Raw genomic sequence first — 18766 nt, forward strand, 5'->3', positions numbered from 1 at the left:
ATCAGTCACATGCGTCGCTTGACGCATGTGACTGATGCGCTGTACAACGCTGTACAACGGATGACAAAGAACAGAATTCTTTGCCGGACTTCGTTGTGTGCGGGGGGCGGAGCCGAGCGGGGCCGTGGCACTGAGGACGTCAGTGCCGCAGGGACTGCAGGACAGGTGAGTGTGTGTGAGAGTGTGTGTGTGTGTGTGTGTGTGTGTGTGAGTGAGTGAGTGTGTGTATACATGCTGAATGCGGGAGGGGGCGGAGCCAAGCGGGGGGCGGGGCCAGGCGCTGAGGATGTCAGTGGCAGTGCTGCGGTCTGCATGGCTGGGAACAGGTGAGTGTGTGAGTGTGTGTGTGTGTGCACATGCGGAGTGCGGAAGGGGGCGGAGCCGAGCGGGGGCGGAGCCGAGCGGGGCCAGACGAGGGTGTCAGTGGCAGTGCTGGTCTGCATGGCTGGGGACAGGTGTGTGTGTGTGTGTACACACATGTGTGGAGTGCGGCAGGGGGCGGGGCCGAGCAGTGAAGTGCCGGCCTCCCTGCACACGTAACCAGACTAAATATCGGGTAACAGCAAAGCACCCGATGTTTACCTTGGTTACCCGATATTTACCTTGGTTACGGGCGTACACCGCTTAGCGCTGGCTCCTTGCACCGTAACCAGGGTAAATATCGGGTAACCAACCAAAGCTGGTTACGTGTGCAGGGAGCCAGAAAGCATGCGCAGCGAAATACGACAGATCGCGCTGCTCAAAAAACGTTACAGGCTGCGTTCCTCCCGCCCGGCGGTCAGTCGTTCCACGACTGATCAGTCGGGAGGAGGGTGCAACGCAGCATCATCAGTCATAATCCGCTGCTCATACAAGTCTATCGGAACAACGGAATCCGCTAAACGGATTCCGTTGTTTACCAGAGCAGCGGATTGTGAATGATACATTTTAGCGGAAATGTGAACTTAGCCTAAACAACCTGGAAACGCAGCCATAGATTCTGACTTTTTATTACTGCTACTGCCGCTCCACGCCTCGGCGCCCGCCATTACTACTCCCCTCATCATCCTCCCCGAGACCCGCTCCACCTGTGCGGGGCGATACCATCCATAGCTGCTACCACCATCTGCCCCGGAGGACAGAGACAGCAGCGGCGGCCAATTCCCTGGCCGCATACCACAGGTGGCGTCACGATATTTACCCCACTACTACCCCCAACGTTCTCCTTAGCCATCTTCTGTACGCCTCGGGGCAACGGAACTGAGCTAGGCTGCCCGTGACAACGACAGTCGACGGCCCGGCGACGAGTAGGTTAATGCACCTGCCCCGTGGGGCGCTACACCTGGATCACACAGACCTCATGTGGGTTTTTTCATTGTGAATAATTGACAATTTTTTTTTTGCGACCAATTTTCACTAAGGCGTGTTTCCTTTGAGGTTTTTAATAGAACATTTAATACGGTAGAACAGAATGTTCTGCACATCATGGCAATACTGTATTTAAAACACCAAAGGCATATTTTTTAAAGTGGCTCAGTACATTATAGATCCAATAATAGAGTGAGGAGAAGTGGTTCATAAGTGGAGAAAGAAGCAGATTTCTCTGATAATATACAGTATATTACAAAGTTACTTATATTCGTCTGTAGTATTGATTTATGCAAAGTTTGGTGAAATGATAGTGACTATTTAAAGCTTATATCAACTACTCAAGTTTATAGTCGGCTGGATACATTTTAATATCAATATAATCAGTTAGCATTTTTTTTTTTTGTAGAAAAGTAAATGGCCCAAACCTGACTTGTATGTTTAAGAGGATGGTGAATGGATGGTGCACTCAGTTGATATCTTACATTATCTAATATATAAAGCTGAATGTGCGTGCGTGCGTGCGTGCGTGCGTGTGTGTGTGTGTGTCCAGGATTGGCATCTGCATCATCGCAGCTACAGCCACAAAATTTTGCACACTCACACGTCTGAACCCCGAGAGCATCATAGGCTATGTTGTGAGGTGAAATTTTAACCCTGCGCGTTCCAATTTACCAATCAATTTTGCCCCTATCTACATAATGGGGAAAAAGTGAAACGAAAAGTGTATCCGCACCGTTGCATTTACAATCACGAAATTTTGCACAGACACCTCATGTGACCCAGGGAACATAGCAGACTATGTTTTGACAGGAAAATTTAACCCCGTGTTTTACAGTTACGCTACAAAAAACATGCCTCCATTAAAGTAAATGGAGCCTGAAACTACAGGTTATTAGTAGGAGCTGTGATTGGTTGCTATAGGAACAAAAGACATTCATAGTATAAGAAGCTTATATGTGAGGTAATAAGATGTCGGTGGGGAGACGGATAGAGAGAGACAGACAGAGAGACAGAGAGAGAGACAGACAGAGACAGACAGGGAAGAGACAGAGATAGAGAGAGACAGGGAAAGAGACAGACAGAGACAAACGGTGAAAGAGACAGACAGAGACAGACGGGGAAAGAGACAGACAGAGACAGACGGGGAAAGAGACAGAACCTGGAAAGAGACAGATGGTGAAAGAGACAGACAGACATGCAGACAGGGACAGAGACAGGCAGACAGGGAAGGAGGAGACAGCCAGACAGACAGACAAAGATAGATGGGGAAAGACACAGACCTTGATAGAGAAAGACGGGGAAAGAGACAGAGAAATAGAGACAGACAAGGAAAGAGACAGACAGAGACAGGCAGACAGGGAAAGAGACAGACAGGAAAAGACACAGACAAAGAGACAGGGAGACAGACGGGGAAAGAGACAGACCTGAAAAGAGACATATGGGGAAAGAAACAGAGAGATAGAGACAGACAAGGAAAGAGACAGACAGAGACAGGCAGATGGGGAAAGAGACAGACGGAGAAAGAGACAGATGGAAAGAGACAAACAGAGATAGACTGGGAAAGAGACAGACAGAGACAGATGGGGAAAGAGACAGACGAGGAAAGAGGCAGACCTGGAAAGAGACACCTGAAAAGAGACAGATGGGGAAAGAGACAGACAGAGACAGACCTGGAAAGAGACAGACCTGGAAAGATACAGACCTGGAAAGAGACAGACCTGGAAAGAGACAGACAGACAAGCAGAAAGGCAAGGAGGAGACAGCCAGAGAGACAGACAAAGATAGATGGGGAAAGACACACACCTTGATAGAGAAAGACGGGGAAAGAGAAAGAGAAAAAGAGACAGACAGGGAAAGAGACAGATGGGGAAAGAGACAGACGGAGCACATTACTTTGCCAATTTAGTTAAATCTGTGTGGAATATCTGGGGTGTTGAAATATATGTTGTGAAATGCTTCTATTATCTTAGTTTTTGCCTTTTAATAATTACATTTCTATTTGTTTTGTGGTTTTTGTGTGCAGAATAAATTTTTGTTAATACATTCTATTTTGTTAACAGCAGTTATTAACCCGGGCGAAGCCGGGTAGTACAGCTAGATGAGTGTGTGTTTCCTCAATGGAAGAGTTTAGAAGAGATAACAGGTCAGTTGACAGTTGTGTTGCAGTTACTAAATATCACAGGCCTGACCGGGCCAAGAAGGGAAGGAGTTGGTGCCTAGACCTGGAAGAGACCGGAGCTGAAATGAGAAGATCCATGTGACACCAGACCCAGGAGAAAACTTGGAAGAAGACCAAATACCATTCCAGGTGAAGATCCCCATGATACCAGATGCAGGAGAAGATCCTTGTGACACTAGACCCAGATAACTGAATACAGATTCCACCAGAAAATCCCCGTGATACCAGAACCAAGAGAAGATACCCATGACACCAGACCCAAGAGAAGACCCAGAAGAAGACCGAATACCCACAGAGGAGAAGAGCTGAGTGAGCTGGGCCATTGCTTGCTTGTCCAGGCGTACAGTACTAAGCGGGGACTGGGGCCATACTTCAGCGAAGAGGCAGCTGACCTCCTAGTTAAGGAAATCACGCACTAAATTTGGATGTGCAGCCTAGCAGGTTGTCCTGTAAATCCCATTAGGGCCTGCGTGCTGTTTGTTAATATTACTTAGGCAGTGACAGTGACTGTACATGGCATTTGGCTCAAAATTCGACGAGTGTCATGGTGGTTTCTGGCGCTGTTCCCACCACAGACTCTGACACTCCACACTGTGATTTCTCTGGAGCTTCTGAGTTGCACAGGCAGGCTCGGGTGTCGACCAGCTGTGTGCTCATTATTGATCAGGCTGGCAGGGGTTAATCTTTGATAGCCTGCTGGTTTCCTCTAGGATCACATGTTATGAGAAACCTATCACAGCTTCTCCCCGCCTTTTTAAGATGGTGGATACTGACTTCCTGTGCAGACAATAGATTTTAGCGATACCACTGCATGTGCTATTGTGATCCAGTTGCTGGTGAACTACTGAGTGCTGTTTGGTGTGTTGTGTGAATTCTCTTGTCAACTGTTTATTCTCTCCCTGCTCTTTATTTCCACCTGATCACGTATTGTCTAATACTTCTGTGTGTGATTGCTGTAAGTTGGAGTTTTGGTTCCCCGTTTGTCTATTTGTGTGGTTTTATCACACCTGTCCCGGCCCTCCCCTGGGGTTGGGGAGAGGGGTTATTAGAGCAGTCTGGCAGGAGCAGGGCTAGGTTGGTGGTCCAGATCTCTTCACCATCAGAAGTACCTCTGGGATAAGTGACAGTAAATGCCCCCCTAGTCTGAGGGATAGTCTAGGAACCCCGGGCCCCGATTAGCTCTATACTTCATGACAGTGACAGAAGGAGGGGTGACTGACAATTCTCTGATAAAGAGAATAGGATTAAGATAACAATAACAATACCTGTCATTAAGTGATATAAGTGACAAAGTGTAAATAATATTGCTTCTATACCCTGTACATCTGTTTTGCCGCATTTCTTATCGAGAAGTACCTTGTTTCAGTAGTCATCACTTCTGCCATTCCCTGATCACATACTGCAGGCACTAATTGTGTAAAATAAATACCAGTTGTTTAAGTTACCACTGAATCGTCCTTTTCAGCGGCATTGCATACTCGTAATCTGTTTACATATGTATTGTGTTCACGTTGTCTGCAGTTTTGAGAGGATAGGTCCTCTTTCATGATGATATGTTAATGCAAACTTCTTATGCAAAAAAAATGTTCAAAAGGCAGAGCTCTAGAGTCTAGACGACTTACTTATTCTCTGTAAAATTTCCAATATACTGTGCTCCATTGGGAAATGTGTAAGTACCTCTGCCGTCAAACTTGTTGTTAATGAATTCTCCATCATACATTGCTCCTGAAGGATGCTCAAGCTTTCCATGGCCATGCATCTGTGTGAAATTCAAGAGATACAAGTCATTTTCTAGATAATGTTGCACAACATTTATGACAGAAGTTTAACTCCTACACAATACCCTGCTTGTGAGGGCTGTGTGGACCATAATACTGTGTGGGGTGTCGTGGTCCAGGTAACTAAGTGGGAGCCATGAAACTTTGTGCCAGGGAACTATGGAGGAAACATCATACTGTGTGGGGGGGGGATCATCATCCTGTGGGGACCATTAAACTGTGTTGAGGAGCTGAAAGGCATAATACTGTGTTGAGGGTCACTGTGGCGGGTATCGTAATATATGGGGGGAGCACCACACTTTGCATGTTGGGGTATATTGAATATTTTTTTGGGTTGTAGAAAGATGTGTGGGAGTGAATTAGGACTTTTGCAATGGGGTTCTCTGGTTTCTATGAATGCCCCCGTGTGAAAGGTACTTTACTTGTCCCTCTAGAGATCTAGCTTGTGTAATGAGTGAAGGCCTGACAGAAACTGCTCATGGCAAATTACCCTGTCATTTTTCCATGACCCAGTATAAGTCACACCATTTGGACTCCTGTTTACTCCTATTCCACTCCTTTCCAGTGTTCCTGCTTCTGATTTTCTGCATTCACCATCTGAAATAAAAATAATATGAGCTTAAAGGGAGTCTGCCAGCCCACACTAACCATATAAACTAAGCACATCGCCTTTCAATGAATATGGCCTCTATGAAATTGCAGCTTTTGTGTTTGAATCACTGCCTCCTTTCTGCAGAAACCGAAGTTCAATCAAATATGCTAATTAGGGTTCTCAGTGCCTTTTTGTTGGGGACCATTAATCCCTTTACCCCCAGCCTGTTTTCACCTTAAAGGTATTGTCACACAGCGACAGCGACAACGACGTCGCTGCTACGTCACCATCTTCTGTGACGTTGCAGCGACGTCCCGTCGCTGTGTGTGACATCCAGCAACAAGCTGGCCCCTGCTGTGAGGTCACTGCTCGTTGCTGAATGTCCTGCTTCATTTTTTGCTCGTCTCTCTCCCGCTGTGAAGCACACATCGCTGTGTGTGACAGCGAGAGAACGACGAACTGAAGCGAGCAGGGAGCAGGAGTCGGCGTCTGGCAGCTGCGGTAAGCTGTTACCACGGTAAACATCGGGTAACCAAGAAGCCCTTTCCTTGGTTACCCAATATTTACATTAGTTACTAGCACCACCGCTCTCATGCTGTCAGTGCCAGCTCCCTGATCCCTGCACTCCTAGCCAGGGTACACATCGGGTGAATTACCCGATGTGTACTGCAGCTACGTGAGCAGGGAGCCGGCACTGGCAGCGTGAGAGCACACACCGCTTAGCGCTGGCTCCCTGCACACGTAGCCGGAGCCGGAGTACACATCAGGTAATTAACCCGATGTGTACCCTGGCTAGGAGAGTAGGGAGCCAGCGCTAAGCGTGTGTGCTGGTAACCAAGGTAAATATCGGGTAATTGTTACCCGATATTTACCTTAGTTACGAAGTGCAGCATGGCTTCCACAGCGACGCGTGTCGTTATGATCGCTGCTGCGTCTGCTGCTCTGTTGCTCATTTTGGACGCAGGTTGTTGGTCGTTCCTGAGGCAGCACACATCGCTACGTGTGACACCCCAGGAACAATGAACAACAACGTTCCTGCGTCCTCCGGCAACAAGGTGGGAGTGACGTTAATGCGGCTGCTTTCCGCCCCTCTGCTTCTATTGGTGGCCCGCTGATTGACGTCGCTGTGACGCCGCACGAACCGCCCCTTTAAAAAAAAGAGGTTGTTCGCTGCCCACAGTGACGTCGCTAGGAAGGTAAGTCCGTTTGACGCCTCCAAGCGATATTATTCGCCACGGGAAGCGATTTTCTCGTGACACACAAACGACGGGGGCGGGTGTGATCGCTAGCGATGTTGCAGCGTGTAAAGCGTCCTTTACTCCTCGTGGTGCCTGCTGCAGCCGTAACCTACACGCTTTCAATAGAAGTTGTGACTATTTTCACAACTGTATCAGGTGAGCACATCTGATATTTATTTTATAAACGTTTGTAACCCTATTAGCGCCTTTTGTCTTTTCAGTCTCCTTCACATTGATTTAACCGAGGCTTATTCTGGTTTGTGGGAGGTAGAATGAACAAATAGACAGCGGTACAAGAATAGTTCTTATTTTTATTTTCGTGCCCCAGAGTGCAGTATTAATGATAAGATGGCTTTCTTCTTCAGGTCGTTGCGATTACAGCAATGCCAATTTTATATATTATTTTTTATGTTTTGCTGCTATCAAACAGAAAAAAAATACTTTTTTATAAAAAAAATATTTTTTTTGTTGCCATATTCTGACAGCTGTAATTTTTTTATTTTTTGATAAGCACAGCTGTATGAAAGCTTGTTTTTTGCGTGAGAAGTTGCAAATTTTGGGGGTATCTATTTTGGGGTATATAACATTTTTTGATCACTGTTTATTCAGGTTTTTCATACACAATGAACAAAAAACAGCAAATCTCTTATTTGTTTTATAGGTTTTTCCTTTGCAGGCTAACCATGCAATAAGAGTGATAAGACCGATTTATTTTACAGGTCAGTACGATTAGAGAGATACCAGATATTCAGAATTTTATTTTATGTTTTGCTACTTTCACTCACTAAAAACAATATACTCTAAATATGTATTTGTTGTTGCATTGCTATATTCCAAGAGCTCTAATTTTTTTAAATTTTTTTCCAACAAGCCATATTCAGGCTTGTTTTTTGGGGGATGGTTTGGAGGTTTTATTTACACCATTTTTTTTTTACATAAGACTCTTTGATTACTTTTTATTCAATTTTGTGTCAGTATGATGAAAAAGCAACATTTTTGGCATGTTTTTTTAGACTTTTTTTATGGTGTTTGCCATATGGAATAAATAACGAGTTTTCTAGATCTGGTCATTCCGAACACACCGATACCAGTTATATGTACTTTTTTTTTAACGCAAATGTTGCGTGTTTAATGGTGAAACAGGCTTTCATGATATTTGCGCACTTCGTTGTGTATTTTTATTTTATTTTTTACACATTTTATTTCACAGATTAATATTTTTTTTACTTTTTTTTCTTCAACTTTTTATTTTGAGAAGATTTTTTAACATCTTTTACAACCAAAAGTAAGACAAATACACAGGTATCAGAAATAATTCTCAGGCATGCAGTCAAATACAATGCAATAGGGGCATATCAGAAGAAAAATGAAAAGTAAACAGTTTGTTATCCCATATAAGAGTAAGAGAAGATAGGGGTCAGAGCCCAACCTGGAGGTCTCAATAGCAAATTCTCAGATCTCGTTACTATATAGTGCAAAAACATTCAATATAATACAAGTAAAATATATCTTTGTACCGTGTTAGCCAGTAGAGATAAAAAAATTGTTTAAAAGAACAGAGAGTCCTCAGTGTTTGGATAAGAAAAATATGTCGCTGTCCAGTTGTGCGCGTTTCTTCAGAAGTATATAATTCAATATAATAGAGACCTTCATTACCCTATATCTGGTATGAATTCGCAAAAGTGTCCCACAAAGACCAAGTTGTTATAAACCCATCCATTGTGTTATGAAGCTGGGCCGTTAATCTCTCCATATTTCTGACATCTGTTATTCGAGCGTACAGATCTGAAACAGACGGAGGCGCCACCCTTTTCCAGAACAATGACACCAAGCACTTGGCACCTGTGAGGATATGAAGCAGTAATTTTATCTCTGGCTTACTTAGAAACGATGGGAGGGCATTCAACAGGTAGACCACCGGATCCCTGCTTATGTTTTTACCAACCAATCTGCCTATCAGGGTTTCCACCTCCCCCCAGAAACCTTCTATGGCTGGGCATGTCCAAAATACATGGTATAAGGATGCCCCGCTGAGCCCACATCTCCAACAGACATCTGGGCAAGCACGGTTAAACTTATGCAGTAGCTCCGGGGTATGGTACCATGTCATAAGGACTTTAACTTGGTTTTCTTTATAGAGAGTACTAATTGAGGACCTGAATGTCCTCGCCCATATGACCGACCAGAGTGCCTCCGACAGCGGTCTCCCCACCCAGCCCTCCCATCTCCTCATATATGTGTGCTTCACTGTGTCCGAGGGATTCCCCGCCACCAGTATTGCATAAATGGCTGAGATTAGTCCCCTGGTCGAGGACCGGCCTGAGCAGAGAGTCTCAAATGCCGAAGGGCGGCCTACCTCCCTCTGTCCCATAACATCCGCATAGAAGTGTGATATCTGCTGATACGAGAAATATAGGTGAAAGGGTAGCTTATATTGGTGTCGCAAGTCCGAAAATGGCTTGAGTTTTAATGTGGTTGGATTAACTATATCCCGAAAGCAATAGAGGCCTGCCTCTGCCCACCGCCCGACCACTTCCGGGTTCATACCTGAAGTTAGATGTGGGGTGAACAGGAAGGGGGTCAACAGGGAAGACTGTGATGCCAACTGGAACTTCATCCTACACTGTCGCCACAAGTCTCTTGTGAATGCCATTGGGCCTAGGAGATCTCTAGAGGGGGTTTCGACAGGTCGGCCCCAGATTAGAGAGCTTGGATGAAAAGGAGCCATCCAAAGCTTCTCTAGTTCTGTCCATTTATTGAAGGCTGGTAGAGTCGTCCAGGAGGCCAGGCAACGTAGGTGTGAAGCATAGTAATAGAGTGTAATATTCGGGCAGGACAAGCCTCCCTTAGTGCATGGTGCACATAGGACCGAATCTGGGATTCGATGTCGCCCCGAGTGCCAAATAAAACGCAAGAGCGATGATTGAACCTTTTTTAGCACTCCTAGGGGTACTCGTATTGGGAGAGTTTCAAACAAGTACAGGAATTTAGGAATGATTGACATTTTAATTGTGGCAATTTTACCTAAAAAGGAGATCTGTAAGGACGACCATTTCTTTAGACTATTTTCAACTTCTCGTATCAAGGGTGGGAAATTTGCCTGATATATTGTCTTGTAATTAGAAGTTATCTTGACTCCGAGATATCGCAGAGAGTCCGTGTGCCAAGAGAACTTAAAATTTTGTTTAGGGGACTGTAATTTAGCCTCCGGAATGTTGAGAGGTAAGGCCTCAGTTTTGTCCGAATTAAAGGGAACCTGTCAGCAGAAATTTCCCCTAAAACCTAACAGATTCCCCCTCTGCAGCTCCTGGGCTGCATTGTAGAAAGGTCCCTGTTATTATTGTGCCCCCTTTCTGACCAAAAAAAAGAGTTTATAAAGAGGTACCTTTTTGGCTTCGGATTCTATAAATGTGACACGGGGGCGGGCAGCCTGATGGCCGTTATTCTGCCCCCTGGTCCTGTATGCCGCCCCCATCGCTGATTTCCATACTTTTGGACGCCGCCCACTGCTCCAGCCATCCCCGCGCATGCCCAGTGCCAGTCTCACAGGACTGAGCACTGTGACTGCTGGTGACGTGTGCGCAGGCAAGTGATTATGGGCGGGACTGTGACTGTTATCAGCAAGTACCCGCCCATAATCTCGTGAGCGCGCAAACCTCTCCAGCGTCACACTGTGCTCAGTGTAGATGCTAGACTGTATGGGCTGCTTCCAGGGATGACGTCCCTTTGTCACGTGATAGGGGCGTGTTCAAAATACTATCACGTGACAAAGGGATGTCATCCCTGGAAGCAGCCCATACAGTCTAGCATCTACACTGAGCACAGTGTGACACTGGAGAGGTTTGCGCGCTCACGAGATTATGGGCGGGTACTTGCTGATAACAGTCACAGTCCCGCCCATAATCACTTGCCTGCGCACACGTCACCAGCAGTCACGGTGCTCAGTCCCGTGAGACTGGCACTGGGCATGCGCGGGGATGGCTGGAGCAGTGGGCGGCGTCCAAAAGTATGGAAATCAGCGATGGGGGCGGCATACAGGACCAGGGGGCAGAATAACGGCCATCAGGCTGCCCGCCCCCGTGTCACATTTATAGAATCCGAAGCCAAAAAGGTACCTCTTTATAAACTCTTTTTTTTGGTCAGAAAGGGGGCACAATAATAACAGGGACCTTTCTAGAATGCAGCCCAGGAGCTGCAGAGGGGGAATCTGTTAGGTTTTAGGGGAAATTTCTGCTGACAGGTTCCCTTTAAGTTTATATCCCGAAAGCCTAGCGTATTGGGCTATTACCTTGTGGAGATTTGGTAGGGAGATCATAGGGTTGGTCAGAGACAGCAGAACATCATCCGCAAATAAGGCTATTTTGAAGGATTTCTCTCGTACTTTGATCCCCATAATATCTGGGTTATGTCTGATATGCGCCGCCAGTGGCTCAATGCTAAGAACGTAAAGCAGGGGGGACAACAGGCATCCCTGCCTAGTACCGTTTCTGATAGGGAGGGGCCCCGAATGCGCATTGGGGAGGCGGATTGTCGCTGCAGGAGAAGAATACAATCCCCTGAGACGAAACAAATGGCCCCGACAGGCCGAAATGGCCCAAAACAGAGAACATGAAGGACCAGTCCAGCCTGTCGAACGCCTTCTCTGCATCTAGCCCCACAAGCAATGCTTCAATTCCCCCCTTATTCACCACGTCCACCAAATTCAAAATCCTTCGAGTGTTGTCTCCTGCCTGGCGATAACGGACAAAACCAACCTGATCCTTATGGATCAGATGTGGGAGCCAATTGTTTAGACGGTCAGCCAGTAGTTTAGTGAATAGCTTAAGATCCGAATTTATAAGGCTAATAGGACGATAACTCGCACACTCCAAAGGATCTTTTCCTATTTTGGGAATAACAGTTATGTATGAGTGTAGGAATGTGTTTGGCATGGCGTCACCTTCCATGAAAAGGTTAAAAAGGTGTGTTAGATGGGTGGACAGCTCCCCCTCAAAGGTCTTATAATATAGATAGGTAAACCCGTCAGGACCCGGGGCTTTGTGGCCTGGTAAGTCCTGAATGATTTGATGAATTTCCTCTGGCTCCACCCTCCGATTAAGGTCCTCCAATGCCTCCTGAGACAGTTTTGGGAGGTGACAGTCAGTCAAATAGTAATTTAATATTTTTGTTCTATTCAGATGCGTCATTGGTAACCGCGGGGGGATAGAATACAGCGACGTATAGTATGTGTGGAAAAGTTGAGCTATTTTCGTGGGGTCATAGTGAGGGGTGCCTGCAGTATCTTTTATTGCGCATGGGGCACTAGTTATCGCTTGGTCTCTAAGCTTTCTAGCTAGCATCGTATGGGGCTTATTACCGTATTCATAGTATTTCTGGCAGGAGTCTTTCTATGTTTCCATGTGAGATCTCTTTTAGTTTAGTTCTTAAGTCTATCACTTTTTTCAGGCGAGTTTTAGTGGGGTGGGTTTGAAGCTGATTCTCTGCTGTGCGGAGGTCCCTTTCGCACTGACGGTACTGCTGTTGTGAATCTTTTTTGAGTTTAGAAGACAGGGCTATACATTCCCCTCTAACTACTGCTTTGTGGGCCTCCCATATTAATGGGAAAGATGGGAGGGACTGAGAATTCTCTGAAAAGTAGTTCTGTATGACTTTACGAAGAGATTCTCGAGAGGTGATGTTAGTGAGTAAGGATTCGTTCAGTCTCCAGTGGGTGCGTTTCAGGAGAGGGGTTGTCAGATTAAGAGATATCAACACAGGGGCGTGGTCCGACCAAGTGATACTGCCAATTTGTGCATGTTGGAGTGCTCTAAGTGTAAGGGTATTGCCCAGAAAGTAATCTATTCGGCTATGCGATTTATGGGGATGTGAGAAGAAGGTATATTGTCTCGCCGTCGGGTTATCGATTCTCCAAAGATCAAATAATTGATGTTTGCGGATCAATTTGCGGAACCCAGTGGATAGATGTGGTGATCTATGTGAGCCTGCCGGATGTGAAGGTGCAAGCATTCTATCAGCCTTGTCTGAGAATACCGTATTAAAGTCTCCTCCTATGATGTGGATGATCCCACGGTCCCTCGGGAGGCGTGACAACGTTGAAGAAATAAATCTAAGCTGGTTAGAGTTTGGTGCATACAGGTTACACAAAATTAGTGATATTCCATTTAGAGTACCTTGGACGATCAAAAAACGACCTGAGGGATCTGCTTCCCACTTACTCACTTGGAGTGGGCATGTGCGAGAGATCAGTATTGCCACCCCTGCCTTCTTCTTTGTGGTTGTGGCTGAGAAGGATTGGGGAAACCAATGGCGGACAAAGTTAAATGAACTTTTCTCTGTGAAGTGCGTCTCCTGCAGAAACACCACCTCCGCCTTTGATTTTCGCATCTCTTGGAGGACCAGCCTCCTCTTTACATCAGAATTCAGCCCCTTAACATTAAGGCTCATTAACCTAGCCATCCCAAAATCTCAGCGTACTCTAATGTAAAGGCTAGTGCCCGGTACCTCGACTTGGTGTGTGTAAAAACTGCGCTCCATGAACCCCTCTGCATTTGGTGAGACGCATACCTGTAAGTAGAAGATAGACATAGAAAAACAGAAAAAAACATAACTATATTCGACAGAAAAAATAGAAACTTTTCAGTTATGAGATAGGTGTATGGTAAACGACACCACTCGTCCACTATCCCAGTATCAGAGCCGACTTGCATTCACTCTAAATAGAAACTAATACACTAAGTACAACCTGCACTGTAAACCAACGTGCGACTATACTAGTCAAACTCTGCTAATGGGTGAGTGGTGAAACTCCACAGAACAGTCCCTCGGGTCCCCGCCCTCCCCCAGGATTCCGGAATGGGGAGACATTCCTCCCCCCAAAAGTAAGGCAAAAAATCACCGAAAAAACTATAAAAATGAGCCCGTCAAGCCCAATGGAAGACTATAAGTAGCCACAAATGTGCAGGAGGGCACTGTCAAGTAGGGCCCTTTTCTCTTGAACTCCCAGGCCGCCGTTTGCGGGGTGAGGTCGTTGGTTGCCACGTTGGAGGAAGCAGTGGCATCTGTTGAGGCAGAGTCCAGTCTGGTAAATCTGGAACAGGAAGATCAAAAACCCGACAAAAAGGCTCCAGGTCTACAGGGGCCCGGAGGGTGGCCGACGCCTCTCCACGCCGTGCAGTGAGGCTAAACGGGAACCCCCATCTGTAAAGAACCTTATGAACCTGCAGGGATGACAGTAGAGGGCGGAGAGCCCTCCGTTGTTGTAATGTTATCCACGATAGGTCTTGAAAAAGCTGGATCTTGGTGCCCTGATACATCACTTGTTTTGGCGGTCGGGCTTTGAGCATTATTTCTTCTTTAAGTTGAAAGTCAACGATGTGACATATAATGTCTCTTGGGTTCCCCTTTAGATTTTTGGGGCGGAGAGCTCTATGCGCTCTGTCCATGGGTATTGGGTTGTCTGGGGGCCGTTGGAGGAGCGAATTAAATATGGTTTGCAAGATTGTGGTGATGTCTTCCTTTGATTGGACCTCAGGCACGCCCCTGACCCGGATGTTATGTCGCCTGCCTCTGTTATACAGATCTTCAACATGGCGCTGTAACTCTCTTATGACGTCAGCTTGAGAGGAGGTTTGGGATTGGAGGTGGCGGATGGTTGTTCTAGCCTCACCATGTTCATTCTCCAGTTGGTTTATTCGTTTGGAGATGGAAAGAATGTCTTTTCGGACTGCTGCTATTTCAGATTTGCAGGCGTCCTTGACTTCTGAGATGAGTGTTTGGAAATCTGTCTTGGTGGGGACTTGTTTGATAAATTCCCACCATTCTGGTGGGGGGCACCCCAGTTGTGTGGTCATTGAACTGGCCTTCATACTGTCTGGGGGCCTTTTTTTGTTGTTTTCCAGAGTAGATGGGCCAGGGGGTGGCTCAGGGTCTCCCCTCCATCGAGCCGCGGGGCCCGGGTTCCGGGGCCCTGTGTCCATGGGTGGTTTATGGGCTCTTTGAGGTCTGGGTGTAAGGGCCTCACTTAGCAATGTTGGAGGTCCCGATGGGGAGAGCATGTCATTTGTTGTTATATTTACTGTATCCCCTGGGAGCCGGGGGGTTCCAGCAGGCTGCGGGCCCAACCCATCATACCCCAAGTTTTCCCCCAGAGTCTCCCCTTCGCTCCTTTCCTCATCTCTTGTTTCCTCAGGGCCATCACTCCTCAGCTCCATGTCCTCATATGCCCATTCTGCCTGCTCCAACCCCCTCTGCACGCTATCTGTGTGGGCAGCCGGGCTCCAGCCACCGCCACGTTCCAACAGTTCTATGGGGGGGAGGGGCGGCATGATCACCTCCATCTCCTCTGCATCACCGGCGCTCGCGTCAGGGGGGAACACATACTTCTCAACTGGGCCGGTATTCCGGAGATCCGCAGCGTCACTTGCCTGGCGATGCTCCAGCTCGTGCAGCTGTGCTGGTGAGTTGCTGCACGCCGCCTCCGCCACCTCCGCCGCCATCTTGCCCACGAGGGAAGGCCCGCTCCCGCCGGGATCCACCGGCTCCCGATCTCTTCCTTCTCCTCTGTCCGCGGCGCGGGTGGGTAATCTCCGCTCCGTCTCTCCTGCACAATCCTCCATCGCGGCTGCCCCGGGGTGATTGCTTTGTGGCGCTCCTGCTGCCTGTGGCGTCTCTTGTTCCCGCTCCCCTGGCGTCTCCTTTGTAAGGTAGGAGTCCAGGGTGAGCAGTGCTGGGGTCACCGGGTCCTTAGTAGCTTTTGGGGGTCTTTTCTTCCCCATTCCTGCTTATGCAAAGCTTATGTTAAGGGCTTTTAGGTATCCCGGGCGGAGGAGCTCAGCCCTTACACGTCCTGCTCCATGGAGTCCCAGACAAGCCCCCCAATATTTTTTTTACTTTAATCGATAGTCAAATGCATTTTAATAATTGTACTGCAGTGTTGGATACCTGTTAGTGACTCACTGACTGTGACTGTTAGGGTCTAATAGGTCACCAAACCCTGGGGTCATCAGATGACCTCCAGGTACCATGGCATCAATCGGCACCTGCGATTACAATCGCGTGGTGCCGATCCTGTCAAAAGAGGTCTTTAAAACCCTTTTAACCACTTAGATGCTGCCGTTGCAATTGACAGTGGTATTCAGAGGGGTTAATTGGCCTTGATCAGTTATAAAACCAGTTGGGCCAATGACATTGGGTGTCAGCTGTCATACACAAATGTCACCTTAGGAAATTTTCCCCGTTGGAAGGGGGGGGGCAATATTCCTTACCGTTGTTTTAAAGCGTCAGTAAGAAAAAAAAGGCCATTTTTCAATACAAATTGCCTAAAAATTTTGCAGACAGTGTAGGAAGTGCTGTGAACATTGTTCTGTGTCCTCACAGATCAGCTCCTTTCAGCTGTACAACATCTGGTAATAGCGATTACAGTATTCTCAGCGTGACAGAAGGCACTGAACTTACACCGTATCCTCTACATAGGCTTTCCAAATGAGCACTTTTTCTAGTCTCTCCTGATGCTGCAGCTTACAGTTTCTGCTGCCCATGGATGACCTCACAGCATTACTCCATCCTAATGGTAAGAGGTTACATCTTGCCTTGTAAGTTTTTAGAACTACAGTGTAGTAAAGTGTAAGAACTTACTTTTATAAGATTCTTACTATAAATAAGATGATAAATAAATTAAATAAAAGTATCAGTTTGGGAGAAAATGTTAAAGGGTTTATCTAGCTGTTTTTTTTTCTTTTCAACATGGTCTACAAATAAAATGCCCAAAACGGCTGCCCTGTCCCCTGCCAGTCCCTTTCTTCATCTTCTGGCAGGGAAAAAGTGACTACTTCACAGAGTTGGCAAATGCTGATTGACTCCAAGACTAATGTTGATGGCAGGAGACATTATGTATCCTGTATGTCGTACAGGATGCCTGGACATCAGGCATTAACACAGGAAATATTCATGTCATGGCTCCACTCCGGGGTTCGGACCAGTGATCTCTGGTTGTTGGTCAGTTTCTGTTTTGGTGTTGGTCCAACTGTTAAAGGATCTTTTGTCTTTCTTCGTTAGGCTGTGCCTTCCTGTTTCATTTCTATTCAGGTGTGTGCACTTTTGGGCTTGGTTTGCCCAATCACATTTTGGGAGAGGCTATTTATACATACTACTCACATGCCTCAGTGCTGGCTACATTTCTTGATGGATGGTTGTCTGGAGTCCCAGCTCCTCAGTTAAGGTTTTCTTACTGAGACATTGCTATTCCCTGCAGTTTTTTGTTTGAAAACCTGTGGATTTCTGGTTTTCAAACTCCTGCTTTGTCCATCCCCGTGAGAGTTTTCGGGTTCAGTCATAACATTATAGCCAGCCCATTTGGTGCATTCTGCGCACTTCTTTATAGATTCAATTTGCTCCTTGGCTGCTCAACTACAGGCCTGGTAACAGAAAGTTGCTGAAATTAGGGGCCAACAACAGCATGCACATTCTGCCGCTACTAGTGATAGTAGTCATCAGTGTATTCCGTTGGAACCTAAAGGTAAAGATTCTGGATTGCTTGGAGGATGCTATGTCTCTTGCTTTTCGTGTGAACAGACATCTGAGGGATAGAGACACATTTAGGCAGATTTCAGATGTCCGCGTTTCAGGTACGTGTGACATCCGTTTTTAACACTGATGCCACACGTACCTATGTCATTCTATGGTGTTACTGAAACAGCCTTCTTTTCACACGGACTGTGTGAGCTGGCGTTGCCCCGCACGCATACATAGAGACATGTCCGTTTTTTCTCCGGCAGTACAGGTGTCACACGGATTGCACACTGATGGATCCGTGTGATATCAGTGTGACATGTACCGGAGAAAACACGTGTCTTTGAAAAAAGCATGTTTTTCCATACTCACATGTCTCCAGTGATGCAGTCTTCCGCAATGCTATCACCACTTGCTACCGACCCCCGCTCATTAGACTCATTACATATGCACTGCAGTGATGAGCTAGCAGCAGCAGTGCCTGGACATCAGTGCCAGGACAGGCTAGTAACCAGCAGTGTGACTGTGCAGTGACGACAGGGGGTCATCGGATTATCCCACGAACTCCAATGACACTCAGAGGGCACCCTAGTGACATTGTGAGTTCATTATGAACTCTGATTAACCTGTGATGTCACTGCCGCACCCAGACACACACACACACACACACACTGATAAGGGTACCTCTGTGGTGACCTCTGCTGACCTTATCAGGTCCAGGTCACTGCAGGAAAGCACACTGATAAGGTCAGCCCAGGTCACCGCAGGGGTGCCCTTATGAGGTCCAGGTCACCACAGGGAAGCACACACACTAATAAGGGGACCCCTGAGGTGACCTGGGCTGACCTTATGAGGTCCAGGTTACCACAGAGAAGCACACACACTGAAAAGGGCACCCCTGTGGTGACCTGGGCTGACCTTATGAGGTCCAGGTCACGGCAGGGAAGCATACACAGCAGTGTATGTGCCTGTAGGGGCTGCTCTCACAAACAATGGGGAACTTCGGTTCGCCATTGAATGTGCCATCAGTATGGGATCAACATGGGACCCCCTAATTGGATTACAGCAGACCAGGATTAGGGCTTTGACAGGGATATAAATTGGAAAAGAGGATGTCTCTTTC

At 46.8% G+C, this 18766-nt stretch overlaps 1 protein-coding gene across 2 annotated transcripts in view; it reads right to left on the reverse strand.

Annotated features, from left to right (window-relative positions):
- Positions 1–18766, reverse strand: part of MORN2 (MORN repeat containing 2) — a 90811-nt gene that overhangs the window by 43261 nt on the left and 28784 nt on the right. For both annotated transcript variants that reach the window (XM_075339472.1, XM_075339471.1), the window contains exons 3-4: positions 5798–5904; positions 5152–5288 (exon numbers count right to left, since the gene is read on the reverse strand). In XM_075339472.1, coding sequence (XP_075195587.1) covers positions 5152–5288; positions 5798–5904 — 244 coding nt within the window. The remainder of the gene's footprint in view (positions 1–5151; positions 5289–5797; positions 5905–18766) is intronic.

This window comes from Anomaloglossus baeobatrachus, chromosome 3 (assembly GCF_048569485.1).
Source record: "Anomaloglossus baeobatrachus isolate aAnoBae1 chromosome 3, aAnoBae1.hap1, whole genome shotgun sequence".
Classification (NCBI taxonomy): domain Eukaryota; kingdom Metazoa; phylum Chordata; class Amphibia; order Anura; family Aromobatidae; genus Anomaloglossus; species Anomaloglossus baeobatrachus.